Consider the following 25,172-nt stretch of genomic DNA (forward strand, 5'->3'; position numbering starts at 1 on the left):
CTTGATTCCATGTTTAGTGGAGATCTTCTGTTAAAAGTGCAATGGAAAGTGGGGGGGGAGCATCTAATGCTGTACTTAGCTGTTCTACGAGTGGTCTGAGGAAGTAGGTGAATAAGCGGTTTCCAGCGCAACTTAAGTAGCAATGGTTTTGAGCAACAGCTTGGAGATTTATAAAATGCTCCTATGAAGGTTCTAACAATGAATTTAGCCTTAAGATGCTTTAGGAAACCGGGTCTAGTACTTGTGACAAATTTCACCCACAGTGTTTCAACAACCTTTCCACAAATCTACCCCACTTACACAATAACTTTCTTTAGGAAGTATTTAAAACGAATTTCATCTCCTCTGTGAGCGCATAAGACTGGGACGTTATTAGGCACCCCACGAAAGACGGACTGAAACAGGTAGGGACTACCTGGACTTATCCACTAACAAACGCTAATTATCGTTTTCTATATCGTGCCCTTAACACGACTCTGGTGTACTTTACAATGGGAGTTAGTTGACTCTTGGTAGGTTAAAAGAGGGAGTAGGCTAGTTAACACAAGCCCCCTCCGTGAAGCTCCTATGTTAAGGTCTCGCTCTCAGTCCTCACTTTCAGAGAGAACGGCTGGGTGAAGTCCACTCTCACACAGCCGTAGTTCTTCCGCAGCATCCGTAACACTCCGCACGCGACACCCCACAGACTCTCATTCTTCTTCGGCTTCCCCTGAGGGGTGTAGACAGAAATATAATTCACACATAGCTCTATGGTTATATACTTATAGCAAATACATACACATTTAGGGAGGTATTCAGAGATATTCCCCCAACTACAAAACACACACCAACACAAATCCAACACACAGAACCCATCACACACACATACTCCTTTGCCTGCCCCGCCCGCAAACACACGTCCGTACCAGCTGCTCACTGTTGTAGTTGCCCTCGAGGATGCGGTCATAGGAGATGCCCACGGGCACCACCATCACTTCGGGGATGACGCCGTTGCACAGGGCGTCCACGACGATGGAGAGCATGCCGGCGCGTGCCGGGGAGGGCTTGCCGCTGCGAGAGCGCGTGCCCTCCAGGAAGACCTCCAGGAACTGCTGCTGCCTCAGCAACTCCTCTGTGTACTAGGGGGGGATAGATTAGCAATATGATAAATGAGCTGTTTTTGGAGACATGCTTACATGGGTTTCATCTACTCATCTAGAACTAAATTGCCAATTTCTACTCCCGGGTGCACAACACACACCAGAACAATGGACAGCCAAGTGCAACCTAGTGCATCTGACCAGAATACCAGCTGACATTTGTTAATTCTGACGATTCTGTGTGTTGAATTGGTGCAAGTAGCCAGCACTCGTCGGCACCCAGCAGGTGGTCCCTATAACACAACAGGCAAAAAAAAGCAAGAGATGCAACAGCCCCCTGCTGCAGTTAACCGACCACAGTTATGGTGTACGTGAGCTTTTGTCCCCATTCTGTAATAAATGCAGTGTGTTCCAACTGGTCTACAGCTTCGGGACAGTGTAAAGGCTTTAGGGGAATCGATGCTTTGGCTTTAAATAGTCCCGTGACATTTGACAGAGCTGGGAAATAGACCCCATCACGAAACAAGAGATGCAATGATGCCAGTGGCCCTTGTATTTAGTCAGTTATTTTCCCTGCACAATTGCTTCCTCCCGGGTCATTAGATAAACAACCAAGCCCTCAAACTACCCTACTGTAACAAAGTCTGATTCAACAGCAATGTGTTGGTGTGTCTTTTAAAAATTATGATTTAGCCAAGTAGCCTATGGAGGCTTTTGCCCTCATGCTTTTGCATAACTCACATACAGTACCAGTCATAAGTTTGGACACGCCTGCTCATTCAAGGGTTTTTATTTTTTAAATATATTGTAGAACAATAGTGAAGACAAAACTATGAAATAACACATTTGGAATCATATAATAACCCCCCAAAAGTTTAAACAAATACAAATGAATGTTTTATTGAGATTCTTCAAAGTAGCCACCCTTTGCCCTGACAGCTTTGCACACTCAACCAGCTTCATGAGGAATGCTTTTTCATGAGGAATGCTTTTTCATGAAGGAGTTCCCACACATGCTGAGCAGTTGTTGGCTGCTTTTCCTTCGCTCTGCAGTCCAACTCATCCCAAACCATCTCAATTGGGTTGAGGTCAGGTGATTGTAGAGGCCAGGTCATCTTATGCAGCGCTCCATCACTCTCCTTCTTGGTCAAATAGCCCTTACACAGCCTTGAGGTGTGTTTCGGGTCATTGTCCTGTTGAAAAAACGAATTGTATCCCCACTAAGCGCAAACCAGATGGGATAGCGTATCGCTGTAGAATGCTGTGGTAGCCATGCTGGTTAAGTGGGCCTTAAATTCTAAATAAATCACTGTCACCAGCAAAGCAGCCCCACACCATCACAGCATCTCCTCCATGCTTCACGGTGAGAACCACACATGCAGAGATCATCCATTCACCCAATCTGTGTCTCAAAGACACGGCGTTTGGAACCAAAAATCGCAAATTTGGATTCATCAGACCAAAGGACAGATTTCCACTGGTCTAATAATGTCCATTGATCGTCCTTCTTTGGCCCAAGCAAGTCTCTTCTTCTTATTGGTATACTGTTTAGTGGTTTCTTTCCAACAATTCGAGCAATTCTTTTCAGCAAAGGCCTGATTCACACAGTCTCCTCTGAACAGTTGATGTTGAGATGTGTCTGTTACTTGAACTCCGTGAAACATTTATTTGAGCTGCAATTTCTGAGGCTGGCAACTCTAATGAACCTCTGCATCAGAGGTAACTCTGGGTCTTCCTTTCCTGTGGCGGTCCTCTTGAGAGTTAGTTTCATTATAGCCCTTGATGGTTTTTGAAACTTCACTTGTAGAAACTTTAAACGTTCTTGACATTTTCCACATTAAGACATGAAGGTCAGTCAAAGTAATGGACTGTCATTTCTCTTTGCTTAGTTGAGCTGTTGCCATATTATGGACTTGGTCTTTTATCAAATAGGGCCATCTTCTGTATACCACCCCTACCTTGTCACAACACAACTGATTGGCTCTAACGCATTAAGGAAAGAAATTACACAAATTAACTTGAGGCACACCTGAGAGAATGCCAAGAGTGTGCAAAGCTGTCATTAAGGCAAAGGGTGGCTACTTAGAATATTCTCATATATATATATATATATATTTTTTTTTTTTTAAACACTTTTGGTTGCTACATGATTCCATGTGTTATTTCATAGTTTGTTTTCACTATTATTCTACAATGTAGAAAATAGTAAAAAATAAAGAAAAACCCTGGAATGATTATGTGTCCAAACTTAACTGGTACAGTACCTCCATACTTCGTTTCACGTGTTCATGTATCCATCCCCATTTTTAAAGAGCATGTCTCTTCCAATGACCAAAGACAAGATCCGCCAGGATATTTACAATTATTCAGTCCTATATAGCCATATCAACGGCAATGTATGACTCGCACATACAATTTATAGGAGCCTAATATTAAAAATAAATAAATAAAAGCTCTGGAGAAGTGTCAATGTGATACGTAAAAGCTATTTAAGCTTACATGTTAGGGCTAGGCGATGTATTGAATTAATTTGATACATTTGAATGTATATTTTAGCTCGATGTTCCAAATGCCCTTATCGCAAAAATCCAGATTTTTGCCACAGACTTGTGCTAGCCGTCTCGTCTGGTTTACAAAAAATGTGAAATAAGCACTAAAAAAAAATACACATTCATAAGAATTTGGTAAATCATTATCATTCTGAGAAATATGTATCTCCTTATCCTGGGAGGCCACTTGATTACAATATTGAAATAAGTATAACAGGCAGGGTTGTCCAACAGTTGGAGACAGACAGGAGGGTGTATTCCTAACAGTTCAACTGTTCTACCTTGTTAGCAAAGCAAATAAATCCAAGTTGGAGGGACTTAGCTGGCTACTCACTAGCATGTGGGGCTTGTGGTTGGGAGACCCGTGTTCATTTTCTATAATACCTGCTACAAGAAGTTTGTCATTGTTAGTGGAGGTGCATTGTTCTGGTTAAATTTGTAACAAAAACAGCATTTTCATAGACTTGAAAGCAAAAATCAGTGACTATTGCAAAAAAGCTAAACTACTTTCATAAAATAATCAAATAATTAGTGGGTCTTAAGGTTGTGGAAGGCTTATCATTAGCCTAGGTATACTTTTACAATTTATTGTATTATTCCTGGATGTTTGAAATGCAGTGTATTGATCTTTAAATTGTGAAACAATGCTTTTTTTTTCTTTAAACGATACATACTGTAAATGGAGATGATTTTTAGGCCATATGGTCCAGCCCTACTACATGTTGAAGCCAACTAGAACATTGTGGACTGCAAACACGCCAACCATATTAAGCAAATCTGGATGCTTTTCACCGTATGCCATTTAATAAACAGTATCAAACCACAATGTCCTAGGTCGAGAACATTCCTTGCTCTCCAGCCAAATTAGAGTTGATGATAACAAAGACCCCCAATAACCTACACAAACTTGAGACAAAAATCACATGCAGTATTTAGCCTCTGAGAATATTTATTGGCCAGTGAGTGGTCAAGCCCTTCACACCTACAATTTATTTATTAATGCATCAAAACACAGACCTTTCGCGTCACTGCCAGCTTTTGCGCACATGATTCCCGCTGTGATAAAAGCAGAAATATTTCCGACACACCCACTTGACAGCGCTGTACGGCTGCGCTACGATTGCGTTAGGTTTGTTAAAATAAATACCTCAATGTCACAAGGGACACACAGCTAGTGCCAGTTTAGCCAGTGTGGCCGGTGTGAAATGGCTAGCTAGTTAGCGGTGGTGTGCGCTAATAGTGTTTCAGTCAGTGACGTCACTCGCTCTGTGACCTAGAAGAAGTTGTTCTGCAAGAGCCGCGGATTTTGTGGAGCGATGGGTAACGATGCTTCGTGAGTGACTGTGGTTGATGTGTGCAGAGGGTCCCTGGTTCGAGCCCAGGTTGGGGTGAGGAGAGGGACGGAAGCTATACTGTTACACGAGCATATCCACATGTCACCAAACATGGTGTAATAGTGTAAAGTGCCTCTGGGCTTTAGTCTAAGGCAGATGGACACACGCACACATTCCTTTTCTCTCATGGACAGATACACATAGTGCTCTGTCAGGCTAATAAGTACCGTAAAGGGGATACCATTATCCTCTGTAGACTTACTACATATAATAGAGATCTGTACAAGACATCCTTCTTTCCGTCTGGCGTCTCGTCGAGTTTTCGCCGAATGAAGAATCCTCCCAGTTTACGTATCAATGTGCTGAAAAAAAATAAGCAAGCCCAGTCATTCACTGAAATGATACAGTCCAATAAGAAAACTAAACAAATCCTGCATCTGGATGACATATTTCAAACAACTTTAATGGCTAGGCTAGCTCAATAACTTCCACATTGCACAGGTGATTTGAAATGCATTTTCTTCCAAGTGCAGATCTAGGTTCAGTTTCTTCTACCTTGATTCTAACCTCATCCTTTATCAGACCTGAGATCAGCATCGACCAGGTAGTGCTAGGCAGTTAGGCACAGATTTAGGACCAACTTACCTTTCCAAAATCATTAGGCGAAGGGCAGACCAAGATCAGCAAAACTGATCTAGATCAGCATCTAGATGGGTCTTCTTCCAGTTGAAGGCTCACCTGAATATGGGGATGTTGAGGTTATTTCCGGCGGCGATGTGGGGGGCCTTGATGTTGTGGCAGAAGAGGATAAAGGTGATGAGCAGGTAGTCGATGTGAGACTTGTGCACAGGCAGGAAGACAAGGGGAGCGTTGTACTGCAAAACACAGACAAAAAAAAACCAACAACAATTTAGGCCATGGTTAAAAGGGCATGGGGTTCACCCTTATATGGATTATTTTATTCAATAGAGAACTGCATTGGCAAAACAATAGTCCAGACCCTGGGTCTCGACCATATATACAGTGTACTCAGAATCCTTCCCTGTTCCCCACATTTTGTTATGTTACAGCCTTATTCTAAAATTGATTAAATACATTTCTCAATCTACACACAATACCCTATAATGACAAAACAAAAGTTTATAGAAATGTTGGCTAATTTATTAAAAACAAAAAACAGAAATAACTCATTTACAAAGGTCTTCAGACCCTTTACTATGAGACTAGACATTGAGCTCAGGCACATCCTGTTTCCATTGATCATCCTTGAGATGTTTCTACCTGATTGGAGTCCACCTGTGGTCAATTCAATTGATTGGACATGATTTGGAAAGGGGCACACACCCGTCTATATAAAGGTCCCACAGTTGACAGTGCATGTCAGAGCAAATACCAAGCCATGTCGAAGGAATTGTCCATAGAGCTCATAGACAGGATTGTGTCGAGGCAGAGATCTGGGGAAGGGTATCAAAACATTTATACAGCATTGAAGGTCCAAGAACACAGTGGCCTCCATAATTCTTAAATGGAAGAAGTTTGGAACCACCAAGAGTTCCTAGAGCTGACCGCCCAGCCAAACTGAGCCATCGGGGGAGAAGGGCTTTGGTCAGGGTGGTGACCAAGAACCTATGGGTCACTGACAGAGTTCCTCTGTGGAGACAGGAGAACCTCCCAGAAGGTCTTGATGGTAGAGTGGCCAGATGGAAGCCACCCATCAAGCGGGCTGTCGTGCCTGTCACTGGAGTATGCCAACAGGCACCTGTAGACTCTCAGACCATGAGAAACAAAATTCTTTGGTCTGATGAAACCAAGAGTCATGCCTGGAGGAAACCTGGCACTATCCCTACAGTGAAGCATGGTGGTGACAGCATCTTGCTGTGGGGATGTTTTTCAGCGACAGGAACTGGGAGACTAGCCAGGATCGATGGAAAGATGGATGGAGCAAAGTACAGAACGATCCTTGATGAATATCTGCTACAGAGCAGTCAGAACCTCAGACTTGGGCAAAGGTTCACCTTCCAACAGGACCACAACTCTAAACACACAGCCAAGACAGCGCAGGAGTGGCTTCGGGACAAGTCTCAACGTCCTCGTGGCCCAGCCAGAGCCCAGACTTGAGCCAGATCTAACATCTCTTTAGAGACCTGAAAATAGCTGTGCAGCGATGCTCTCCAGCCAAACTGAGCGCTTGAGAGGATCTGCAGAGAAGGGAGAAACTCCCCAAATACAGGTGTGCCAAGATTTTAGCATCATACCCAAGAAGACTCAAGGCTGTAATCGCTGCCAAAGACGCTTCAACAAAGTACTGAGTAAAGGGTCTGAAAACGTGATAACTGTTTTTGTAATTTCATAAATTTGCAAACATTTCTAAAAACCTGTTTTTGCTTTGTCATTATGGGGTATTGAGAGTAGATTCACAAGGGGAAATAAAAAATTTAATCAATTTTAGAATGGCTGTGATGTAACAAAATGTGGAAAAAGTCAAGCGGTTTGAATACTTTCCTTATGCAGTGTACACACAAATAAACTCAACATGTAAAGTGTTGGTCCCATGGTTCATGAGCTGAAATAAAATATTCTACATTTTCCATCTGCAAAGTTAACTTCTTTCTCAAATTTTGTGCAAAAATTTGTTTAGATCCCCATTTGTGAGGATTTTAGCATTTGTCAAGATATGCCACACCTGTCAGGTGGATGGATTATCAAGATGTTGAAAAAAACAGCATTATCATTACACAGGTGCGCCTTGTGCTGAGGACATTAAAAGTCCACTAAAATGTGCAGTTTTATTACAAACAAATGCCACGTCTCAAGTTGTGCCGCTTCCGTCTGGCGTGTGACCACGCCAGCCCAGGACCTCCACATGCGGTTTCTTCACCTGTGGGATCATCTGAGGGGAGGGGAGGGTGCTGAGTAGTATTAATGTCTGTAATAAAAGCTCTTTTGTGGGGCAAAACTCATTATGATTGACTGGTCCTGGCTCCCAAGTGGGTGGGCCTGGGCCTATGCCCAGTCATGTGAAATCCATGGATTTGGGCCTTCATGAATTTATTTAAAATTGGCAGATTTCCTTATATGAACTCAGCAAAATCTTTTAAATTGTTGGGTTTATATTTTTGTTCAGTGTAAAGCGAACAGACTAAATTTCCATATCTACCCTCCCTGATTGAAAAAAAATAAAATAAATCTGTTCCAGCTTGCATTGTGAATTTTGTGAGCCTCCCCATTTAAAATTGCCATAGAAACAGCCCCTCAACATTGATTGAACTGGGTTAGAGGAATAGAACGCCGCAGATCTGGAGATTAAAATGACGAGGGTGTCTAGATGACGTTGATTGACCCAAAGCGTGGAAACGCCTAATGTTACCACCTCCCAATGCTGAAACATGGAAGAAATACAACCAAGAGTAGGGCGATCTAAACGGTCACAACAAACTGAAGTTATTATTTAAACAACACTATTAAATACAAGCACATTAACGGTTGTACTATTGTAGAGAACAATCTATTGATTATTTGTATGTGATTCATATTGACAAAGGCTAAAGAAAACTAGGTTTAGACATTAATTTAGTAGCACCCTCTTGAATTTACCCAGATTTCACTACATGTTAGAGCAGTGAGTGAACGCCCTATAAAAAAGGATAAGTTCAGGATGTTAGACATTTCCTAACCCTGGAAGTAGTCAACAGTATTGGCCAGGAGAAATTATAATCCATGGTTTGGTTCTTTAAAACAGCCACAACAAACCTCAGCTAACTCTAGCCATCAATAGCTAACAATCAATGGAAGTGATAGGGGCAATCAATGATGGTTCAAGGTGGTAATGGTCATCTAAACGTCACCTTAGGTTTAGCTGTCTTGACATAAGACTGACGTAGCTTTATCCACACACACAAAAAAACGGTCAAGGTAACATTGCGGAAGCTCTGTCCCCGGGGTAGACAGAAAGGGTCCCATGATTGACCAGGACTAAGGTTTGAATGGTTTAGTGAAGCAATACATTTATATAAATTCCATGAAACATACAGTCAACACACACTAACATTTAAGGTAAAACGACTCAAAATTCCATAGTGTACCTTTAATGACAAATGTTACAGATCATGCATAAAATGTTAATCAAAAAGTTATTTACATATTCTAAAACATGGAAGACATTCTTGACGCTGGCGCAACAGTATCATGCCAGCAGTATAAAGTGTTAGCGGTGATTCTAACCTCCGTAGCAGCTTTCTTCACCATCTCCAGCTGGCCTTTGTGGATCTGGATGCTCCAGAAGAAGCCATTGAAGAGCTTGAGAAGAGCCCATCCCGTCAGCCTGAAAGACAAAAATGTACAAGTATGGCTCCTTCAGTGGCATTGTCACTTGCCAAAGTGGTGTTTTATTTATTTATTTTAGCAACTTTCGTTGTAACAGGGACAAAACGGCATTCTTCATTTGAGCACTGCTTACAATGATTAGAACTAGCATTTGAGGATCGATACAAATCTGTGTTGTTATCTGATTGGCAGCAATATCCATAGACAAAACAAAACATTTGTTTGAAAATAACCACACATTTTCAGACTTCAAGGACATTGTGATTTCTAAACCACGACATCGCCCATTTTCAATTTTTTCCAAAGCCCGGTGGGAACCCTGCCAGCGCTAAAGAACATTACATTAAGTGCTTTGAGAGTAGAGGACTCGCTGAAAGGTGCTGTACCTGATGAAGGCTGGTGAGATGTTGGCCACCATCTCTTGCAGGAACCCTCTGGCTTTCCGCCTCACCTTGCTGACCGCTTTATGTTCCACCCCAGCCTCGGTGGCCGCAGGATCCAACTCAGTGGCCACCTCCACAATTGCACTCTCCACCCTGGGACAGACAAGTACCGTCAGAGACTAGCATTCTTCTGGAAAATCAAAAAGCTAATGGAGGTTTGAAAGGCATTATACTCAAGAGTTAAGGGAGCTATGCTCAGGATATGAGTTTCAAGGGAGCTATGCTCAGGATATGAGTTTCAAGGGAGCTATGCTCAGGATATGAGTTTCAAGGGCTAGCTATGTTTCAAGGGAGCTAGGATATGAGTTTCAAGGGAGCTATGCTCAGGATATGAGTTTCAAGGGAGCTATGTTTCAAGGAGCTATGCTCAGGATATGAGTTTCAAGGGAGCTATGCTCAGGATATGAGTTTCAAGGGAGCTATGCTCAGGATATGAGTTTCAAGGGAGCTATGCTCAGGATATGAGTTTCAAGGGTACCGCTCATGGGAAATTACTGTTATAAAACGCACTGTTAAACTCATGAGAGTTGTCTGCTTTGTCTCTTTGGCTGTGCACCAATACATGATCTCCTTTCCGTCACGACCTCTGATATAAATACATTAGAGATGAAACCAAGGGCTGGTTTGTCTTCAAGTCTATGAAGTCAGTTCAAAAGGAGATGAGGAAGTAATTGACTGAATAATCATGGTACATCATCTCTTCTTCCAAATCCCTGCTGGTTCCCTCCCCCCCTCATCCTCCCCTCTCCATCCCTCCCCCTGTGTCGCTCTGATACCTGCTGTTGTTGAGTACATTGTCCACCACGTTGCGAGCGAACATGTCCTTCTGGACGTCCCTCTCCAGAACAAACAGCACATAGCTGAGCCTGCGGGCCAGCCAGCCACGATGTCTGCAAGACCACAGGGAACACTTGTCACATACTCTGCATACACAGTAACCACAACAATCAGAGTGCACCCAATCACAAGTATATACTATTAAGATAGTTACCGTAGCCTTACAGAAACAAATTTAAACAAAATGATTACATTTTAACAGCTGTAGTCCACCAAAGCGCAGGATCAACTTGGGTGGAATTTAAATGTTTACATTATCTTGTACAGTAATATGGTTACAGTGAAATACTTGTCATTATTTACAATTTTAAAAAAGCAATTTCACAACACTACCACCACCAAAATCCACCTGTCATAAGACTCCTTTTGTCAAATATACAAGTTAGTGTTTTGTTGACATGAACACATATGCATTTGTCATGTTGTTTTGTAAGGCACAAGGTAGCCAATCGCAAACTTTGGGACCACTGAGGTCAGTCACCGGATAGGAGTGGCTGGTGTCCGTTGACAGTCAATTATTCATCCTTAAGTTTCCCACTGTTTCACAGGGACACCCTGAGCTTCATAAGACAAGTGGCGAGTACATGTCGTTTGAAGTACAGCATATCTACTACACTGTACCAGGTGTCAAACCTGCGTGCTTGAAATAAACGTTGAATGTCGGCACAACATGTTGGCACAGCGTTTGAATACGCCGCCACATGAAAAAGGTCTATTAAAAGAGAAACGAACGACCAATGACTTAAAGTGCTGTGGTGGGCTTACCTGGTGTGGGTCTCATTGATGTAAATCACGTTGCGCAGTCCTAGAGAAGGAATGCTCGAGTTGAAGAGTCTCGCCTGGAAGAAAAAAAAGAGGAGCTCTGTCAGGTAAATCTATTGCAAGCTGGGACACAGAAACGTATGCATAAGTTAATGCGCTGGGGTTCTACGAAATCGAATATCACCAACAGCGGTTTGGCTCTACCTAAAATGGAGGATGGGGCAGATCGGGGAGAATCAGCCATAGAATCTATTCAGTGGAATACTTTTTCCATCCTCCAGGTGGAATTAATTAGTCCCTTCCGGTTTGTCTTTTTCTTATGTTTGGTGCCTACATATTCTGTACACCAAACAGAAGAAAACCTGGTGTCAGCAATTTATATTGTGTATTCTTTTGAACTTAACATGAATTGGGGGCATTAAGAGTACTATATAGGTAGAGAACATTGCTATTTCATTAACAAAATACTTGATTGATTAATCAAAGCTCTAATGAACACAACCAAGCAATACTCGGGATCACCAGGCTGGGGTTTGAGTAAGTCCACGGCTAGAGTAAACTAGACCACGGCTCGGCTCACCTGACTTTGCGGCGTGCAAGAATGGCAGCAGCGGCCCACGAATGGCCTCTTTCTGTTCAGCAGGCCCTCCTTCCACGTGCTGGTCACACAGCGCAGGACAGACGGACTGGAACTGCGGTCCTGGACACAGACACTTCAGTTTGCGCCATTGTTCAAAACAACAAAAGAATCCCATATAGGAAATAGATAGATTTTTGCACCGTGTTGGTCTTTCACACCCACACAAATTCTCAACCAACAGCAATTCTCATCGCTATCGGTGGTCAAGTCTTTCTTAGCGTTTCCTCTACCATTACTGAGCAAGACAGTCCTCCCTAAATTAGCGCCAACCCACCTAAAATAAAAATCCCAGCAACTAAAAAAAACAAAAAACACGGAGAACCACATCACCACTTCATCGTTCAATTCCATCTTACTGAGTCATCGTTAGGCTGCTTCCAGCGGCTGCCTCCCTGGTCAGCTCCATTGACCTGGAGCAGGCTGTCTGGCCCAATCGTGACGGCCACTTCCATCTCCTCCCTTTAGATCACACACCAGCTAGGAATCTGCGGGATCGAGAGACACTCACAATCACAGATCAACACAAATGCCATCAAGACGTCCCCATAGCCATGACCGAGCTCCAAGCCATATGGCGCTTACATACCTAACAGAGCAGGCCAAACAATTGAGGGGGTTTGGACTGGGGTGACAGATGATAGAATTGGGGTTGTGTCAAATTAAAAATGTCCATTTCAGAGTGTAGTTATTTTTTTAATTCAATTGCACAGCTAGCAGGAGACGGTTTTCTGGACCACACATGATCATGGCAGAGTTTGAAACAAATCCCCACTGGATTGAGACAAACTGTCATGATATAATTCTGCCAGGGGAGGCATAAGTTAACATTAAATTGAGGAGGTTTTTGGGACCCGCCTTTACATCCTACCATTATCATCGCGCACCGCACACATAGACGGGCGCTCCTGTGGCATTGCCTCTTCAGAAAGTTGCAGGAAATACAAGTCACCGATGCATTCTGTTCATGTCTTATGATAAACTTGGGCAAATAAATGTTCTAATAAGTTGAATACATTTAATTGATTTCCTGCTAAGTTTTTTAAATAAAATTGGTGAATTCTGTTTTATTGTCAGATTTCTGCGATTACGTCTGCGGCGCAGGTTTTATAGGGCCCTAGAGTTGGGACTGGGAATGACAGAATTGGGGGTGTGAGTGACCTCTCCAGCTACTCAAAATAGATCATGGGGCATCACCACTGGCACGTGGCAAAATGAGTGGAGATATTTTTTTCCCAGCCCGAGTTCTTTCCTTCACGTCCTTCATGACCTACGTATGTATTACCACCAGAAACCAATTTGCTGACCTGTGGGCGAGAGCCTTTTTCCCCTTCGGTGTCAGGTTATAGGCTACCCACACCCACCCACCCCAAATGACAGACACAAATACACACACACACGTAAAAATACACGCAGATAAACCCATGTATACTAATAAGTTAACCTCTATATAGATTCATACATTCACATAATCACACATGTTGCCTTCGAGTCAAATTTTCCTATGCTATAGCATACAATATTTGACATACAGCAGAATTTTAAAAAGGACCAAATAGTTTGGGTTTGCTTTGTTATTTTTTTGCCATGGAAAAAAAGAAAGAAAGTGATACTGGTATCGTCCCAGCCCTAGTAAGCACAACCGAGCTGGCTGTTTCAGAGTCGAAGGGAAAACAGGGCATTTGGAGTATTCACACACACCATCTCAGAGGGATATGAGGCAGAAGTGTGCGATCAGACCGAACCCACCCCGTCCACCAAAGACACCTCAAATTTAAAAATAAAATCAACAAAACTGCAAAGAATTCCAGTACACCTGGCCCATCCCTAAAGTTTAAGTGAAAGATGGAAAATGTATGGCATTTATGGTAGCCGGGCAGGTTGAGCCTGCTCTGTGGTTGACCAGTTAAGGTGTTCAACAACAACAAAAAACACCTAGCAGCCTTACATAGGTGCTACAAATGTTTTATTTTACCTGCTACACTGAAGCATAACTTGTCAGTGTGAGCAGTGCTCTGACCAGGCCTAGGCATTCGATAAGTATTCAGACACCTTTACTTTTTCCATCCTGCTATGTTACAGCCTTATTCTAAAAAAGATTTAAAAAAGAAGAATCCTCAAGCTACAGACAATACCCCATAAATACAAAGCAAACACAGGTTAAGAAGTGTTTGCAAATGTTTTCAATTAAAACAGAAATACTTTTACATAAATATTCAGACCCTTCGCTATAGGACTAGAAATTGAATTTAACCACAGGTAGACTACAAGTTGTACAAATTCAATTGATTGGACATGATTTGGAAAGGCACACACCTGTCTATATAAAACAGGTCCCACACTTGACAGTGCATGTCAGAGCAAAAACCAAGCCATGAGATTGAAGGAATTGTCCATAGAGCTCCGAGACAGGATTGTGTTGAAGCACATCTGGGGAAGGGTACCAAAACATTTCTGCAGCATTGATGGTCCCCAAGAAGACAGTGGCCTCCATTCTTAAATGGAAGAAGTTTGGAACCACCAAGACTCTTCCTAAAGCTGGCCACCCAGCCAACCTGAGCAATCAGGGAGAAGGGCCTTGGTCAGGGAGATGCCCAAGAACTCGATGGTCAGCCTGACAGAGCTCCAGAGTTTGTGTGGAGACTGGAGAACCATCTAGAAGGACAACCATCTATATGATAGAGTGGCCAGACTGAAGCCAATCCTCAGTAAAAAGGCACAACATCACACTTGGAGTTTGCCAAAATGCACCTAAAGGACACTCAGACCATGAGAAACAAGATTTTCTGGTCTTGTGAAACCAAGATTTAAATCTTTGGCCTGAATGCCAAGCGTCACATCTAGAGGCACCATCCTTACGGTGGAGCATGGTGGTGGCAGCGTCTTTCTGTGGGGATGTTTTTCAGTGGCAGGGATTGGGAGACTAGTCAGGATTGAGGGAAAGATGAACGGAGTAAATCCTTGATGAAAACCTGCTCCAGAGTGCCCAGGACCTGACTTGGACAAAGATTCACATTCCAAAACAACAACAACCCTAAGCACACAGCCAAGACAGAGAAGGAATGGCTTCGGGACAAGTCTCTGAATGTCCTTGAGTGGCCCAGCCAGAGTCCAGACTTGAACCCAATCGAACATCTCTGGAGAGACCTGAAAATAGCTGTGCAGCGCTCCCCATCCAACCCGACAGAGCTTGAGAGGACGTGCAGATTAGAATGGAAGAAACTCCCCAAATACAGGTGCGCCAAGCTTGTAGTATCATACCCAAAAAGACTCACAATTTTTTCAGCAATTACAGCCTCTTCAAAGTACTGAGTAAAGGGTCTGAATATTTATGTAAAGAGAGATTTTTTTTTAAATGTATTAAAAACTGTTTTTGCTTCGTTATTATGGGCTATTGTGTGCAGATTGAGGGGGATTTTTTCACCCCATCCATTTTAGAATAAGGCTTTAACGTAACAAAATGTGGAAAAAGTCAAAGGGTCTGAATACTTTCCGAGTGCACTGTACATCCTTTTGATCTCGGGGATGAACTGTTTGTTGAAAACAAAAACCTGAAGGTAATTTTACGCTACAGCAGCGCAGGCTTCTCGTGGGGCCGGCATGCTCACGCCCAGGTTTCATTTAAATGAATAAGAGTCTTAAAACTGAAGAACCCTTTCTCACATTTTCAGGCAAGTGACTTATCTTCACGCAGCCCCCCCAAAAATACTGCTGACTTGTCTGATGGGCAAGTGCCTTTCAGACTAATGCCAATCCCTGGATAGCTTAACACGTTTTACCGGTGAAACGTTCATAAAGCATCTGCACGCCAATTACCAACCACCATGTTTTGTTTCAATCAAAGCATATATTTGCCCTTATGGCATGAGCTGCTGAGTTTGGGCCACGAGAGAAAAAATGCAAGCAGACATTGATTCAGTTTTGATCTGATGAAAATACAACAGAACAGACCATGTCTCACACCAGACAAAGACCTCCAATCACCATGGGGTGTGAGAGAACAGGAATGGAGAAGCAGCGACGGGGGCCAGAGCCTCTGTGTGTGTGTGTGTGTGTGTGTGTGTGTGTGTGTGTGTGTGTGTATAAAGTAGCACCTGCGCCTGATTGTTCAACTAACGGGAAGAGGGGTCCCGACACTCCAGATTTATGGAGGGGCATGGCAGAGGCAGGGTCCACCAAACCCACAGGGCTGTGTGTGTGTTTTGCTTGTGTGCACGCATGTGGCGCTGCTGCTCTGTGTTTTTGAACAACACTGACAGAGATGGCCTATCTAGGCTAGGCCCATCAAGTTTTATTATAATGTTCAAGCCCTGAATGCGGATTAGCTGAAAGCCGTGGTATCAGACCATATACCACAGGTATGACAAAACATTTATTTTCACTGTTCTAATTATGTTGTTAACGAGATTATAATATCAATAAAGGCACCTCAGGGGTTTGTGATATATGGCCAATATATCACGATTAAGGGCTGTAACCAGGCACTCTGCATTGCGAAGTACATAGTAACAGCCCTTAGCCTTGGTATATTGGCCATGTACCACACCCCTGCATGTCTTATCGCTGAATATAGCCTTGCCATTAGTGATTAAAAAATAAAACAGTTACATTTATCAATACTTTGACTCCAAGTATTGATTTGCAAAAAAAAAAATATTTTTTTTTTTAAATATTTTTTTTTTTTAAATCACACAAACTGGAAATCACATGTCTTGAGGTGGATTTATTTTAGCTAGGGATTTTAACAAAGCAAATGCGAGGAAAAACTCTGCTGAAGTTCTGTCAACAGACTGTAGTAGAGGTCGACCGATTATGATATCTCAATGCCGATACCGATTGGAGGACCAAAAAAAGCTGATACCAATTAATTACATACATACAAAAGTGTTGGAGAAGTAAAAGTGCAATATGTGCCATGTAAAAAAAGCTCATGTTCCTTGCTCAGAACATATGAAAGCTGGTGGTTCCTTTTAACATGAATCTTCAATAATCCCAGGTAAAATGTTTTAGGTTATAGTTATTATAGGACTATTTCGCTCTATACCATTTGTATTTCATATACCTTTGACTATTGGATGTTCTAATAGGTACTTTAGTATTGACAACCTAATCTCGGGAGTTGATAGGCTTGAAGTCATAAACAGCGCAATGCTTGAAGCACAGCGAAGAGCTGCTGGCAAATGCAGGAAAGTGCCGTTTGAATGAATGCTTACGAGCATGTTGCTGCCTACCACCACTCAGACTGCTCTATCAAATCAGACTTAACTATAACACAGAAATACGAGCCTTAGGTCATTAATATGGTCAAATCCGGAAACTATCATTTCGAAAACAAAATGTTTATTCTTTCAGTGAAATGCGGAACCGTTCCATATTTTATCTAACAGGTGGCAAACCTGTTAGAAATATTGCTGTTACATTGCACAACCTTCAATGTTATGTCATATTTATGTACAATTCTGGCAAATTAATGACGGTCTTTGTTAGGATGAAATGGTCTTCACACAGCTCTGAACGAGCCAGGTGGCCCAAACTGCTGCAGATACAAACTGCTGCACAGAATGCAAGAGATTAAACCATTTCCCCTAGTTAAAATGAAATTCATGTTAGCAGGCAATATTAGCTAAATATGCAGGTTTAAAAATATATACTTGTGTATTGATTTTAAGAAAGGCATTGATGTTTATGGTTAAGTACACATTGGTGCAATGACAATACTTTTTTTGCAAATGCGCTTGTTAAAAGTCACCCATTTGGCGAAGTAGGCTGTGATTCAATGATAAATTAACAGGCACCAAATCAATTATATGCAACGCAGGACAAGCAAGATAAACTAGTAATATCGTCAACCATGTGTAGTTAACATTATTTGTCTTTATAAGATAAGTTTAATGCTAGCTAGCACCTCACCTTGGCTCCTTGCTGCACTCGCATAACAGGTAGTCAGCCTGGCACGCAGTCTCCTCGTGGAGTGCAATGTAATCAGCCATAATCGGTGTCCAAAAATTCTGATTAACGATTGTTTAATGAAACTTGAAATCAGCCCTAATTAAAATTGGGCGTTCCGATTAAAATCGGTCAATCTCTAGACTGTAGTACACTCAACCACTGCTACTCCAACTGGCAAGATGCCTACAAGGCCCTCCCACGCCCTACATTTTGCTCCTCCCTACCTAGATGCAGAAACTCAAAACAGGAAGAAACTTAAACAGGAATTACCCATGCTAAGGACCATTCGATGCTGGTCTGACCAATCAGAATTCAAGCTTCAAGATTGTTTTGATCACGCAGACTAGGATATGTTCCGGGTAGCTTCAAAGAATAATACTGACGATTACACTGAAATGGTTTACCAGGGAGTGTATAGGAGATGTTGTACCAACTGACTATTACAACCTACCATAACCAGAAACCATGGATAGATGGTAGCATTCACACAAAACTGAAAGCACGAACCACTGCATTTGCCATGGTAAGGTGACTGGGATTATGGCCGAATACAAACAGTGTTGTTATTCCCTTCCAAAGGCAATCAAACAGGCAAAACGGCAGTACAGAGACAAAGAAGTTTCAATTCAACGGATCAGACATGAGACGTCCGTAATTGTCTGTAGACCCTGCCACATCACGCTAGCCACATACGTCTGGCTTCTAAATACCTTCTTCACCCGCTTTGAGGATAGTAGTGCCACCAGAGAAGGGCCTTCTCTGTGGCTAGCGTGAGTAAGACCTTTAAGTGTCCCACAAGGGTGAGTGCTCAGCCCCCTCCTGTACTCCCTGTTCACCCATGACTGCGTGGCCATGCACGCTTCCAACTCAATCATCAAGTCTGCAGACGACAACAGTAGTATGCTTGATTACCAACAATGAGACAGCCTACAGGGAGGTGAGGACTAGAAGTGTGGTGCCAGGAAAAGAACCTCACACTCAACGTCAGCAAAAGGAGATGATCGTGGACTTCAGGAAACCCCCTATCCACATTGACAGGACTGCAGTGGAGAAGGTGGAAAGCTTAAAGTTATTTCGCGTACAAGTCACTAACAACCTCAGGAGGCTGAAGATATTTAGCATGGCACCTAAAATTAGAGGTCGACCGATTATGATTTTTCAACGCCGATACCGATTATTGGAGGACAGAAAGGGCCGATACCGATTAAAATCGGACAATTTTTTAAATTTATTTGTAATAATGACAATTACAACAATACTGAATGAACACTTATTTTAACTTAATATAATACATCAATAAAATTAATTTAGCCTCAAGTAAATAATGAAACAAGTTCAATTTGGTTTAAATAATGCAAAAACAAAGTGTTGGAGAAGTGCAATATGTGCCATGTAAGAAAGCTAACGTCTAAGTTCCTTGCTCAGAACATGAGAACATATGAAAGCTGGTGGTTCCTTTTAACATGAGTCTTCAATATTCCCAGGTAAGAAGTTTTAGGTTGTAGTTATAGGAATTTTAGGACTATTTCTCTCTATACCATTTGTATTTCATATACCATTGACTATTGGATGTTCTTATAGGCACTTTAGTATTGCCAGTGTAACAGTATAGCTTTCGTCCCTCTCCTCGCTCCTCCCTGGGCTCGAACCAGGAACACAATGACAACAGCCACCCTCGAAGCAGCATTACCCATGCAGAGCAAGGGGAACAACTACTCCAAGTCTCAGAGCGAGTGACGTTTGAAACGCTATTAGCGCGCACCCCGCTAACTAGCTAGCCATTTCACATTGTTACACCAGCCTAATCTCAGGAGTTGATAGGCTTGAAGTCATAAACAGCAGAGCTGCTGGCAAAACGCACTAAAGTGCTGTTTGAATGAATGCTTACGAGCCTGCTGCTGCCTACCGTCGCTCAGACTGCTCTATCAAATCATAGACTTAGTTATAACATAACACACAGAAATACGAGCCTTAGGTCATTAATATGGTCGAATCCGGAAAATATAATGTCGAAAAAACAAGATGTTTATTCTTTCAATGAAATACAGAACCGTTACGTATTTAATCTAAGGGGTGGCATCCATCAGTCTAAATATTCCTGTTATATTGCACAACCTTCAATGTTATGTCATAATTACGTAATATTCTGGCAAATTAGTTCGCAATGAGCCAGGCGGCCCAAACTGTTGCATATACCCTGAATTTGCGTGCAATGAACGCAAGAGAAGTGACACAATTTCACCTGGTTAATATTGCCTGCTAACCTGGATTTCTTTTAGCTAAATATGCAGGTTTAAAAATGTATACTTCTGTGTATTGATTTTAAGAAAGGCATTGGTGTTTATGGTTAGGTAAACGTTGGAGCAACGGCAGTCCTTTTTCGCAAATGCGCACTGCATCGATTATATGCAACGCAGGACACGCTAGATAAACTAGTAATACCATCAACCATGTGTAGTTATAACTAGTGATTAAGTTTAATGCTAGCTAGCAACTTACCTTGGCTTCTTACTGCATTCTTACTGCATTCGCGTAACAGGCGGGCTCCTCGTGAGGCAGGTGGTTCGAGCATTGGACTTGTAAGGTTGAATCCCTGAGCTGACAAGGTAAAAATCTGTCGTTCTGCCCCTGAACAAGGCAGTTAACCCACCGTTCCTAGGCCGTCATTGAAAATAAGAATGTGTTCTTAACTGACTTGCCTTGTTAAAGAAAGGATTAAAAAAAAAATCTTTAAAAAAATATATATATATTTCGGCAAAATCTGCGTCCAAAATTACCAGTTTCCGATTGTTATGAAAACTTGAAATCGGCCATTCCGATTAATCGGTCGACCTCTCCCTAAAATCCTCAAACTTTTACAGACACACAGCGAGAGCATTCGCAACTAAATAAGGTAGTTCTAGTTCTGTTTTGTATTTTCAATATATTTGCAAACATTTCTAAAAACCTGCTTTTGCTTTGCCATTATGGGGTATTGTGTGTAGATTGATAACATTTATTTTTCCCTTATCAATTTTAGACTACGGCTGTAACAAAACATGGAAAAAGTAAAGGGGTCTGTATATTATACTTTTCAAATGCACTGTACCAGCACCTAAGTATCATGAGGTCCCTGGCAATTCCATGCCCTACTAGCCATAATGAGAATATCCTTTGTTGACCCTTGAAATATCCCCTTCCAAATCTCTACAATACTGGGATGATGACTTGGCAGTCTACAGCTGTTAGGCAAGGTCTTCCCTATGACTCGACATGACATTATCTAATCAATAAATACACATGGCAGGTCCAGAAATCACATTCTAACCATTTCTCTACCGGGTAAACATGAGATTTTTTATTTATTTAAATTTCACTCTGCTTTGAGTTCAAATTCAGTGGGATGTCTCATCTGATCCAAGGTCATAAATGGGTGAGAACAGGCGATTGCTTCGATATGGAATCGCCTAACCCTGTGTTTTGGTTAACCCCAAAACACAATTGGTCTTGCAGCTGCGTTGCAATAAATGTGTTGTTTTCTTGCTGCACAGAAAATGTTATTTACTTAACCCAAACCCCGGGAACCCTGTTGTGTTTACGTTCAAAAATGGCTCTTTGTTTAAAAGAAAATATGGACAGAAAATCTAGCTCGTCTTTTCCTCTAAAATTGAGCAAAAAAGGGAGTTTGCCTATTCCAAGTGAGCTCAGCGAAAATACAATAGCGCACAATGAGAATACAGTCTCCTCCAATCTTATACGCGTCTGTACCCAAAGTTCTTGTTATCACATTGCCCAGGCAGCCTGGAAAGAGAAACTTTCCACTAAACAAAGAGCAACATATTCTGTACTATTGCCTTTCCCTGTAGTCCTGCAGTCAAATGAACCCACTCACTGTAACATAGCAGCAAGCCAACCTTGGGGTGACATGAGATGCAGTATCATAAAAGCCCATCGTCAGGACTTTTAGCTGGAGTCATCAACGGAACAGTGTTTGTCCTCACAAAAGCCCTTATTGCTGTACGTAAGCCGGAAGCTTAACTTTCTGGAAGACAAGCATTAGGTATAACAAGCATTAGGTTCGTGGCTACCAACCTATTTACAATGATTTATCGTTACTCAGAAACGTAGGTCTGGCACAAAGCTATGGGACCGGGTGGAATTGAAGTCAAGTGAACCTTTCTTTTCCCCCTCTCCTTCCTTCGCTTTTCCTTTCACTCCGTCGCTCCCTTTGTCCCCCTGTTTTTGATGTAGGTCAATGGCAAGTCTCAGTCGGGCTGAGTGACATGTAGACTATTCTTCTGATCATTCCATTTCTTATGTTTGGCAGTTCATGCCCAAGTCAATATAAAAACAGTTTCAATGAGGCTGATTCATTGGCTTGAAATACGTTTATGATACCGAAGCAGAAAGCCTACTACAGTTCATCAAACCTATTACTAAAATTAATCTGGCTACAGTATAAATCCATGGCCAATATAATAGCTCAACATTCACTGTGGTAGGCTTATGCTAATCACTGTGCATTGACAAACAGGAAAACGAGTATACACACACACAACTTAATTTGTGGACAGATAGCTTGGGGAGAAATTCCTAATGTAATTAATCGGAAAATCACGCCATGGGTAGTGCCTTCCAGTTTAGAACTAGGTCACCATCAGACGCTGAGAGAATCTCTTTATAAATGGATAGCTACACCAACAAGGGTGCATGTTTAAGTGTGTGAGTATGTATGTATAAATATATGTGTGTGTGGCTAATCACTGAATAGGACATAAACTAAGCCAAACTGCTCCTGCCCAGCTCAAGCAAGCAATGAATGACATACTGAGCTTTGCTGCATTGTCCCTTTGTGTTCTTGTAGTAGGTGACCCGCACATTGATGACAGAAGTGTGACTAGAATTCTGCTGGATTTGCAAAGGTCAATGACCTGCCGTGTTCAAACAGGGGTAGTGAGGAAATTATTGATGGTAGGACTACCATCATAACACCAAACACCGGCTTCATAACATTTTTGAAGGTATTATAATTATTATTATTTTATAATACTGGCTTCACTACTTCTGCCCCAAAAAAGCAAGGCAAATAGGGGTTTGGGACTTAGCTCATAGAAATCTTAACACGTATGGACGCTTCACTGATCCTGGTACAGGCATATGAATTGCCTGTGGCCATCAATATTTACAAAACAATCTAAGAGAGCTATTATCATTAGTCCTATTAAGAATGCTTCAATTGAACGGACATATGGGGCGGCAGGTAGCCTAGCGTTGGACTAGTAACCCGAAAGGTTGCAAGATCAAATCCCCGAGCTGACAAGGTAAAAATCTGTCGTTCTGCCACTGAACAAAGCAGTTAACCCACTGTTCCCAGGCCGTCATTGAAAATAAGAATTGGTTCTTAACTGACTTGCCAAGTTAAATAAAAAGGTAAAACGATAGATGTGGTACATTGACCTTTCACACATCTTGCAAGCTAGGCATACATATGAAAGGTATAGCTACTGCACACATCGCTTATTGGACTCATTAGCAGTTATACATACATTGATGTTTTCTTCCTAGAAATGAAACGCTGAGTAGGTCGTTTGCATGCCAAAACATCTTATCCACGCGTGGGTGGCTACTAGCTAGGTTAATCCGACTCACAAACTGCCTGTTAATCTTCATTAAAAACGGGTCAAATTAAGCCGGACAAGACAGATGCCATTGTGGGGGATGATGATAATGAAATCTTAACGAAAATAATTTCGCAATTTGTCATTGTAGTGAACATAAAGGTGACGTGTGAAGTAGCTTCATGGCTGAGTAAACTGCATAGGCAAGGACAGGTGCAGTGTTTAGCTACACAGCACAGGCTAGCTCATATTGTTGCCTGATCATCAAATCACAGTTGGATCGGTTGTTTAGATGGGATAGAGCTTTTGTCAAATTACGCCGAAAATAGTTTTTGCATTTGAGCTAACCCTAACCTTTTTCCTGACCTTGTTATCCTAATTATCCTAACATAATACGTTAATTATTATAACCTGCTGCGTAAAATAGAAGTTGCCTAGGCAGCCGATTGTGCATGGAAATCCTCCTAAACCGGTTATTAAAGTCAATTTTGACCAAATCTGTATCCATTCTAGACAAAACCAGTTGACGCTAAGCTAACATAAGCTAGTACTATGACGCTATTTCATTCAATGGTCAACCTAATTCACACCATTCACTCAGGCTAGCTAGCTACCGTTAGTTTAGTTAGCTAGCATAAAGGCTAGTACGACTATACAGAAACCCGCAGGCAATCGCACCGACCCGTTTCACCAACGTCGTGGGACAAATCAACACAATGTTAGCTAGCGTTAATATTACATTTTAAAACATTCTCAGCCTTACCTTGTATACGACCTCTAGCTGCACCACCATGTCTTGTGAATATACCCCCGTTGGCGCAATGTTCTTCTTCGAGAGTTAATGGCAGACTATCACCAAAGATTTTTTTAAAGATAGACCAGAGCCTGTCGTTTCCAATGGGAGCAAATTAATCCTAGTTGGCCGATCAAGCAAAGAGGTGGGCAGTGACAAACACGAGTGGTGAGATCCTATTGGCGCGTTCTAGCATGTATTTGCATATTTCATTAGGAAACGCCTACTATGTAAAGTGAGCGTGTGCAAAGCAACCATTCAATTCGCCCATGCACTCCTTCTAAACGCCTTTTTTTTTACTTTGGCAAAGTCTTCCAAACTCAGTCCACTCGGTCTGTTACAAATTCTAGTTTCGGAATCAGAAAACTGTAAGGAGATCAAATGTTTAATATATGAGAGAATATGCAGAATGGCAGACAAAATCCGTCTCGCCCCATCTTCTCCCACTGCTGGCCACTGGGCTTCCGTTCATCACCATATTTGGTAGTGAGTGGAAACGGGAACCGGTTGCTTCACATTTTTACATCCGGTGAAATATCTAGCTCATTGTTCTTTCTGTGCTACAATCTATTGAACAAAGGAGGTTAGTTTAGAAATCCATTTCATCCTGGTGTATTGCCGCCACCTACTGTACCGGGTGAACAACAAGAAAAAGCAATCCATTGCAGGAAAGATGGCTCCCGCGAGAGTTTGAAAATGTTCCCTTTGGTGTGGTTTATTAACGGTGCTAAATTGTTCCCTACAAACAAACCCCTGATCAAATTGATATATGATAGCGGAAGCTTTCTATACTTAATAGTAATTTATTAGGATCTCTGTGGATAAAGGAGAAAAGTTGGCACGTTCACATCCTCATTTAAAATGATTGT

The 25,172-nt window shown here is 42.0% G+C and overlaps 1 protein-coding gene across 1 annotated transcript in view; it reads right to left on the bottom strand.

The window, feature by feature from the left end:
- The window catches only part of gpam (glycerol-3-phosphate acyltransferase, mitochondrial), a 41,087-nt gene extending 16,645 nt beyond the window's left edge, over positions 1-24,442 (bottom strand). The window contains exons 1-11 of the mRNA XM_035746388.2: positions 24,274-24,442; positions 12,324-12,452; positions 11,908-12,027; positions 11,331-11,404; positions 10,505-10,618; positions 9,672-9,821; positions 9,184-9,283; positions 5,701-5,837; positions 5,225-5,324; positions 906-1,118; positions 596-709 (exon numbers count right to left, since the gene is read on the bottom strand). Of these exons, the coding sequence (XP_035602281.1) occupies positions 596-709; positions 906-1,118; positions 5,225-5,324; positions 5,701-5,837; positions 9,184-9,283; positions 9,672-9,821; positions 10,505-10,618; positions 11,331-11,404; positions 11,908-12,027; positions 12,324-12,419 (1,218 nt within the window). The 5' untranslated portion in view covers positions 12,420-12,452; positions 24,274-24,442. The remainder of the gene's footprint in view (positions 1-595; positions 710-905; positions 1,119-5,224; positions 5,325-5,700; positions 5,838-9,183; positions 9,284-9,671; positions 9,822-10,504; positions 10,619-11,330; positions 11,405-11,907; positions 12,028-12,323; positions 12,453-24,273) is intronic.
- Between the last annotated feature and the right edge of the window lie 730 nt (positions 24,443-25,172).

The sequence above is a fragment of the Oncorhynchus keta genome, chromosome 3 (genome assembly GCF_023373465.1).
Source record: "Oncorhynchus keta strain PuntledgeMale-10-30-2019 chromosome 3, Oket_V2, whole genome shotgun sequence".
NCBI classification, from domain to species: Eukaryota; Metazoa; Chordata; class Actinopteri; order Salmoniformes; family Salmonidae; genus Oncorhynchus; species Oncorhynchus keta.